This window comes from Ctenocephalides felis, unplaced genomic scaffold (genome assembly GCF_003426905.1).
Source record: "Ctenocephalides felis isolate EL2017-DRISC unplaced genomic scaffold, ASM342690v1 CF-g0.4_SCAFFOLD_03079, whole genome shotgun sequence".
NCBI lineage: Eukaryota > Metazoa > Arthropoda > Insecta > Siphonaptera > Pulicidae > Ctenocephalides > Ctenocephalides felis.
The window spans coordinates 30,355-39,365 of NW_020539233.1; the positions used below are offsets into that span (position 1 = coordinate 30,355).

The following is a 9,011-nucleotide window of genomic DNA, read 5'->3' on the forward strand; positions in this document are numbered from 1 at the left end:
TTTTTTTGAAATTGAATTCGAAATGAAATGACGATTGTTAATGTTCTGGAGATAAATTGATTTATGATTTACATTTGATCTGCTCAGATATAACAAGATAGCAAAAATAATGAAAGTTACAGTATTTGTAATAATTAAATATTTGAAAACGTTTAAAATTTCTCGAATATTTCATTACGGTACGGAAAGTTCGAGCAATTTGCCTAAAGGCACGATGCCATGCACCACTATAGTTCGTTTCATAAATTACACACATTACACAGAATAAATACCTTTAGCTGCACAAATCCTTCGATAGTTTTATTAAGCACATCGCCAGCACATGAACTCTTCATCTGCACATAAATTTTCTTCAAAGTCAGGAACATGGTCAGGGTGCAATTTGTCCTGTTGAGGCTGCACATTGTGGCGACCATTTTCTTTATGATATCTCCATAGCATTTTTCACACAACACTTATACACAATATACTAATAAGTATGGTAAGGAAAATGCATGAAGCGGTGATGTGAATAATAAACAAAAAGAAGGAAAGGGGAATCATTGATTTGTGGTGCTCTCAGGCCATGGACCTGCCTTCAGGCAAACTACTATTTAATAGTATTACATTGTTTCAACTAATTATCCTAGGTCCTCGTAATACATCCACTGTTTTGTTCATAAAGCTACTAAATCCATGGTCAGGTAAGGTAGTCCTTTAGGTTTGGGAATAGAATATTTCACATGGCAAGATCTTTAATCTCTTGGACCTTAATAGTATTCTTCTGAATTTTTAAGCTTTTCTTTCAGAAAGATTTCAGAAGGATTCGATGGGTAATTATTACGATGTTAGCCAGTCAGTAAATTACAAAATGGAATAGAAAGAAGTTTCAATATGCAATGTACAACTGTTATAACCTTACCTTCACACAATACTTTAAAACAAAGTATGCGCTAGTAACTGGTATGATATTAAATTCAACAAGTTTACAAAAACGCTCCAAGACTTCATGACGTTTGCTTATTTGAATCTCGTCTTCTTCGTGTCTTCCTACAATGAAATAATTAAAAACGATAACATAATTAATTACAAAAGTCTTCTAGTAAAGTCATATTAATTTTTTCTTTTACACAAACTGTGCTATGCATATAAACAAAAGTCTAAACATAAATGTGATTGTTGAGTTGTGTTAGATGCATCTTTGAGTGAAAAATTCCATTTGGCATCTCAATTTATAATGGAAGCTTAAAAGTGTATCAACATGCATCACAACAGATATCAAACAAGCAACTATTAAAATATGTTCAAAAACTTTCCCAGTAAATAAATATATTACAAATCTTCAAACAATTTACAAAATCTTCAGCTGATTATATGAAAATTTTGTAAATTGTCTGAAAATGCTGTGGATATTCAGACAATTTTCGCTCTGTGTCTCTTTCTATTCCACATTTTGTTGGCACTTGCATTAGAAGTTCCACTTCAATAAGGAATATTTAAATTAATTTTATTCTAATTATTACCTGTCCAATCTTTTGTGAAAACATACTCTTCTGCATTCTTTTTTATTAGCGTTATGTCATCCGAGCTGAGTTTTAATACTAAGTCGTGTATTATTGGGTTTTGATGGTCGGCCAGTTCTCGGTTGAAATTCGCGGCTAATGAACATATTGCAATCAAGGCCTAAAATGTTAGAAATTGATTTATTAAAAGTACAAAAAATATTTCAGCAACTTCGATAAAAGCAAAATAGGTTGTAATTGTTCAAAAATCGCGAGTGCTTGCCATGTCGTCCAAACCTAACATGACGCTTTCCCATACATTTTTGATTAGGCTTGGATTGGACATAGTAAGCGTTACTTCAATCAATATTTTTACTAGAAATGGTTAAAATTATGAACAAAATAAAAATCATTTGGTATGAATTAGCCCAATCTACTATTTATGAACCTCATTGATAATACAATTTAATAAGGATACTATTTTTGGCGGACAACCCCGGAGCACCGATTATTCGATTTGAATTACTCAAAAAGCATTCGATTCCCATTGATGAACAGACTGATAGAGGTAAATTGGTTTTCAAGTAGATTTGTAGGTAAGCAGGTGGATACATAGACAGGCAATCAGATGGACAAGTAGACGTGTGAATTGAAGAGTTGTGAGGTTAACAGGTTAACAGGTTAACAGGTTAACAGGTTGGACAGTAAACAGGCAGCAAGGTAAAACTGTTGACAAGTAGAAGGTTGAAGAAGTTGGAGACAGGTGGACAGGTAGACAAGTAGTTCATGTACGAGTATAGTTTAAAACAATAGTAAAATTTGCCTTACAATTAGTATTACTTTAAAATTTTGATTTTTTCAAATCAACTTACAGCTTGTTGCAGATCATCATGAGTGACATTTTTTACGATGTCCTTGCAGATTTCAATATATTCTTTCAATTTTAACTTTAATACATCGGCTCGTTTCATACAAACCACAGCATTGAGTACCATATTATTCAGATCCATATATTTTATATCCATTAATTCCCAAGATAAATATGTACCGTAGGAAAGTAGGCAGTATATCGAACCCTAAAAGATATTTTGATAGGAGTATGAATTAGTTAAATTAGTTATGTTTAATCTTTGATCTAATTAACAAACCTCGATAGGAAGATTTCTTTCAATGACACCATTTCTAAACACTTTAAATTCTTCTAAAAGTATGTAAAACGTTATGTAAATAGTGGAAAATGTATATTTTTTTTTAGAGAATTTACAATCCGAAGAAAATCTTCTTTCTTAGCACATTTTGAATCCATTTGCTAGAAAGAAAAATTCTTTCTGATCAAGAGATGAATTGTTTGACAACTTTCTACACATAACAAAAATGTAATTCGTACCCCATTCACAATACTTAGCCATACAAGATATGGCTCCATATATACAAATGCGCATTCGTCGACAATGGTCGATATGGCGGCACCGCAATCTGCAACAATACTTCTTGCCCTTTTATAAAGGCAATGCAAAGTCTTGCTGCAGTTGTCTAACACTATTGTGTCGGTAGACACCTGGGCGATGTTTTGCAGAGCGCCTAATAAGTTCCTTAAATTCCGTAAACATAAAACACTAGATTAAAACTACTAAGTATATGTTAAAAAGTTAGAAAAACTACAACAAATGCAAGATGCATCAACATTCCCATATGCAATTAAAATTTCTGCTTAAAATATATACTCCTGTTGGTGGTAATTCAAGCACAAAGACAAAGACCACGTTTGCTAAGTAATCCTTATAGGTATTCATAGGTACAAAAATTAAAATACTAACCAGATCTTCCATCTCGCTTGTATTTTCGAAGTCAAAATATTGAGGTATTCTGATCAAATGAATAATACAATTGACATTGGTTTTGAAGCGAGCCAACAGAATTGCTATCACAGGCATTAGATGTTTTGTGATATTTAATTTTTCTTCCTTCATTTGTTTTCTTTGTTTTAAACTTGGGACGTGTAAATATGAAAACTAATGAAATTTAGAAATAAAAAATAATGTTTAAACATATAATCAACACACTAGAAGAAGAAACAACTGGATAGTTTTACCCATTTGCATGTACTGACATTAAAACCAGGGCAGGGTACTTTTACTTGATCGGTTTAGATTTAGTTAATGTTGTCTTATAAATATTAGACGACAATGTTACAATATTAATAATAATCTATTTGAAAACATTCAGTATTTTTCGAACATTTCGTTATGATACGGGAAGTTCCAGCAATTTGCCTTAAGGTACGATGTCATAATTGCCTCAAGACAGAATTCCACTTACAGCTAGTTTTATTTTTGTTTCAAATATCAACAAAATTTAAAATAATAAATCGATAAATGTATATGTTATAAAATACCTTTTAAAATTCTTCATAATATGCCATAAGTATTTTCATAAGTTCCTGAAGGAGTTTAATTAAATTTTAATACTTTACTCAAATTAGGATTTCAGCGTTACTGGTGTTAGGTCTTTTTTTTAGGTTTTTTTAAAATATCAACAAAATTTACAATAATAAATTAATAAATGTATATGTCATAAAATACCTTATAAAATTCTTTATTATATGCTATAAATATTTTCATAAGTCCTTGAACAAATTTAATTAAATTTTAATACTTTAAACTCAAATTACGATTTCAGCATTATTGGTGTTAGAACATGTTTTTAAGACGTCCTTGTGCCTAATTTCGAATAATTTTTTATAATTTTTTATCTTATACTTTGAGGCGGCCGTACTCTCAAACTTTCAATTTTACAAAAAAAACGGTTTTCTAAGGAATTGTAGGAAATTTTATCTAGTTTAATTCGTACATAGATACTTTTATCGTAGAATCAGCCAAAAAAAAGATATTTTAAAAAAGTTGTTGTTTGACGCTGTTTTTTCAATATGGCGGCAACTTGCCGTTCAAATTTGAGGTGGCAAAGTTGATTTTCGTAAAGAGCACCTCGAAATCTACAAGATTACCAATTTTCATAATTCCCGGAGTACTGTACCGGCAACAGCCTTTTTTTGCACCAAATGACTGGACTACAGTTCTCGATTGAAATTTGCGGCTAATGAACCTATTGCAATCAAGGCCTAAAATGTTAGAAATTAATTTATTAAAAGTACAAAAAATATTTCAGCAACTTCGATAAAACCAAAATAGGTTGTAATTGTTAAAAAAAATCGCGAGTGCTTGCCATGTCGTCCAAACCTAACATGACGCTTTCCCATACATTTTTGATTAGGCTTGGATTGGACATAGTAAGCGTTACTTCAATCAATATTTTTACTAGAAATAGTTAAAATTATGAACAAAATAAAGATCATAGCCCAATCTACTATTTATGAACCTTATTGATAATAAAATTTAACTAGTTGGTTTGGTATTTAGCCTTGAGGCAAGTTACATGAACTTCCCGAAATGTGTAAATAATCGACTTAATCAAAAAAATGTGTAAATAATATACTTCATTAATCCTACTTTAAAAAAAACGATAATAATTTTAGCAAACTTTGACGAATTTTTAAAATTAAACTACTTGTCGTTAGGCCGTAATATTACAGTAAGTTCTATAAGACCATGATGTATATCGCCAAAAAAAATTCCATGAAAATCAGTTAATTACAAGAAAACGGCTCGGTAGATTTTCACCTAAAATTAATCAGTACCATTCCCAACTAATATCTTTCGAACAGTTTTTGATTTTTTAAAATCGTTCGGTAGGATGAGCTTAAATGTGGATGAAAAGTTTTTTTCAAATTACAAAGAAACGGCTTGGCAGATCGTTGCACAAAACTGACAAACGATAGTCCTCACCGAAATACATCAAATGGCTTTTAAATTTTTAAAATCGGTTCAGACGTTTTTGAGAAAACGTCGATCAAAAGTCTAATTTTGACAAATGCCAAAAAGACCATACTGATTTTTGCAAACTTTGACGAATTTTTAAAGCTGAACCAGTTGTCGTAGGGCCGTAATATTTTAGTATGATCTAGAAGACTATGGTATCTATCGTCAAAAAAATAATCATAAAAATCGTCGATTTTTTTTTTTTTTTAAACTTTATTACAAGAAAACGGCCCGGCCGATCTCTACCAAAAACTAATCAGCACGATTCCCAACCAATATCTTTCGAACGGTTTTTGAATTTTCAAAATCGATTCAGAATTGCGGGCTAAAACGTAGACGAAAATTTTTTCACTTTTCTGCCATTTATGAAGAAACGGCTTGGCCGATCGTCGCACAAAACTGACAAACAATAGTTCTCGTTGAGATACATCGAATGGCTTTTAAATTTTTGAAATCGGTCCAGCCGTTTTCGAGAAAACGTCGATTTACGGCAAAAAATCTGTTCACATACACACACACACACACACACATACTTTTTCCAAATTTGGTCTCATTCGATTCAGAATGGCTTGAAACGTCGAGAAAACATAAAATTAGCGAATCGGGTTTTTTGATGAAAACATAAACTTCTCCTTCGGGAAGTTAAAAAGAATAAAAGTAACAATAAAAATGATAATCACAAAGTAGTAAATTATAAATCCATGAAAGAGCTAAATATCCTAGGTATTGAAATACCTAAACTATGGCCAGATACTATATTGTCGTAATTATAAACTAACATATACCACAAGTTTAAAAATGTTTGTTTTTTTATTAAGAATTATTTAAAAAGTTGATCGATTCTCAAAATAAAACAATTGAAAAAAGTTATTCATGTACTCTTATTTGAAAACAGCATGCCGCAACCACGTATGTTACATTTTTTTCCGTGCGACAAACACGTATCTGAAAGAATTGAAGAAAAAATAATAAATAATTGTTACAAGATTGAATATTTTTAAAATTTATAAAAAAATTGTTAACAGCAGTTCAAAAATTCGTTATAAAACGTTTTTTGTCTCTCCTGAAAAGTATAATAGTAGTTTCTGAGATACGAGGTTGCGTCAGAAAAGCATCGATATGCGCATCACATTATTAGATATTTTATAGAGATTTTAATAATAAGTATGGAGCGATATTGCATTGAAAAAAAAGTTAAAAAAGTTAAAAAATTCCAAATTATTTCTAAATATAATTCAAATAAGTCAATTTACTCAAAAATTTAATATTCACAAAAATCAATCTTTTTTGAAAAATTGAATTTTTGGTACGGGAAGTTCCAGCAATTTGTCTTAAATGCCGTACACCAATAGGTGGTTTATTCGCTTCAAAAACAGTCGTATATGTGACCCTCCCACACTAGGAAAATGACATAGCTGGCGGGTGTTGCTCAAGAGCTAAGGTAATTAGGGGCTAACACTATAGTTTTATACTTCAAAAATTTCATTAAACTTATACTATTTAAACAGAAACCAATTAACTCTTATTTTTTACTTATATTACACATTTGATGACGTTTAAAAGCTGCATATTATAAAAAATATGAATTTTTCAACTTTTCAAACGGCAATATCTCAGAAACGGTGATACTAACAAAAAAATTAATAATAACAATTTCATAGAGAATTTTATAATAAATAAACTCATCTAACATAAAAAAAATTATGGTTTCGGCGGAAAATGGGAAAAACTAGATTTTTGCACCTTTGACCTTGAATAAAAAAAATCGCAGATGTCGGATCGTTGGGGACTTTTGACATTTCATTTGTAATGGCCTATTTAACATCTGTACCAAATTTCAGCTCTATGCGAATTGTTCCTAACTGAAAACTTAATTTGACTGGGCTATAATCAATGCTAGTCCTTACCAAATTACATACAATGGCATTTGAAGTTATGAAATCAGTTCAATCGTTTTTGTGAAAACGTCAACAGAAGATCCAAAAAAACGCTAACATTACACACGCATAATTTTCGCACAAATGCTTTGTATGTATGGTTTCGAAGCGACAACCATGGTGAACTAAAATAATTTTCAATTCAAAAACCATTATTTTCATTCATCATTACTAGATCCAGTTTTAAATAACAAAAAAATAATACGTAAAGCTTTTTTCTTTTACTGACTATTACTTACTTATCGCTGATTTTTCGCTGTTGTATATGGATAGTGAATATTGCATGACTTCTACTGGATTGACTGTTCATTGCAGTTGCACCTACAGCTCTGCGACGATATCCTCTAACTAAACAATCTAATGTATCTTTTGCATTACGTACTTCAATTTCGGTTAATCCAGGAATTACAATTCTTTTTTGTTGATCTTCTCTGATATCAACTATACTTTGATCTCTATTTGATTTTGATAAAAGATCAAATAATTGTTCTTGATATAATTCCATAAATGATACCTGTAGAACATGAGAAAATACTTTACTGAAGAAATGACTTACTGTTATTATTATGTTTACAATTTCATAAACTATTATGATTTCTAAAAGCAAATTATATTAAATAGCAATCCATATACTCCTAAGGAGTGCAGAACAATTATATTCAACCAAACATATAGAAGTACAAACACAATGCAAAGATTTTGAAAATCTGACATGTTTAATTTCTGACCATTTATGGGTATTCAAATAAACTCTAATTACAGTGTAAAAAGGTTATGGCTTTTAAATTTTAATTCTCATTTAAACCTCATATGCTCCTTAACAATACACTTTAAATTTATTGCTTTAATATTTGGAAAGTAGTTTATATTGATCTAACTTGTAATTGAAAATTATATTGCTCCGTCAGAGTTGAAATTTTTTGAAAAATGTCTTTTACTGCTCTTGGTATAACACCCATCTCCTCGACTGGTCCAACTGAATAAGCCATGCCCATGGAATGAGTTTTTCCGGAGCCAGTCTGACCATAAGCTAATATTGTCACATTGTAGCCTAAAATATATTTTAGATTGAACAAAATAATAAATAATAAAGTAAAGATACTGAAGATAAAAATAGAATTTGGGATTATAGATGAGAGATAAATTCACCTACACCAAAGTTATGTTATGTCAAAATTAAATTCTAGTAGAAATAAATTACCCTTAAACAATCCATCAACTACATCAACCCTTAACAGCAGTGTCATAAAATTCAGCTTGCGAAACTTCTGGTGGAAATGCATGGTTGTAAGTAAAAGAAAGATTTTTTATTAAAACTTGAGGTTTATTCGGCAGTGTTTCGAGGCATTTAACATATCTTTTAGAAATTTCGGATTTGACTAAAGGCCTTATCCTTAAAGCCACCTGTACACTAACAGCAGAATCAAATTTTTTCAAAAATCGTTTAAGCAGGTGTAGATCTTATATGAGATATTCTATTTTATTTATGAAGAAAATAATATAGTAAATAATATACTTCATCAATCCTACTTTAAAAAACGATAATAATTTATATCCATATACTCTCCTAAGGAGTGCAGAACAATTATATTCAACCAAACATATAGAAGTACAACACAATGCAAAGATTTTGAAAATCTGACATGTTTAATTTCTGACCATTTATGGGTATTCAAAAAACTCTAATTACAGTGTAAAAAGGTTATGGCTTTTAAATT

At 30.4% G+C, this 9,011-nt stretch overlaps 1 protein-coding gene across 1 annotated transcript; it reads right to left on the reverse strand.

Annotated features, from left to right (window-relative positions):
• Nucleotides 1–303: 303 nt before the first annotated feature.
• Nucleotides 304–8,576, reverse strand: LOC113381819. The gene is made up of 8 exons (XM_026620492.1): nt 8,495–8,576; nt 8,232–8,344; nt 7,533–7,807; nt 3,299–3,470; nt 2,354–2,557; nt 1,503–1,662; nt 915–1,029; nt 304–430 (listed from the first exon to the last, which is right to left on the reverse strand). The coding sequence occupies exons 1-8, from the start codon at nt 8,574–8,576 to the stop codon at nt 304–306; spliced, it is 1,248 nt and encodes a 415-aa protein (XP_026476277.1).
• Between the last annotated feature and the right edge of the window lie 435 nt (nt 8,577–9,011).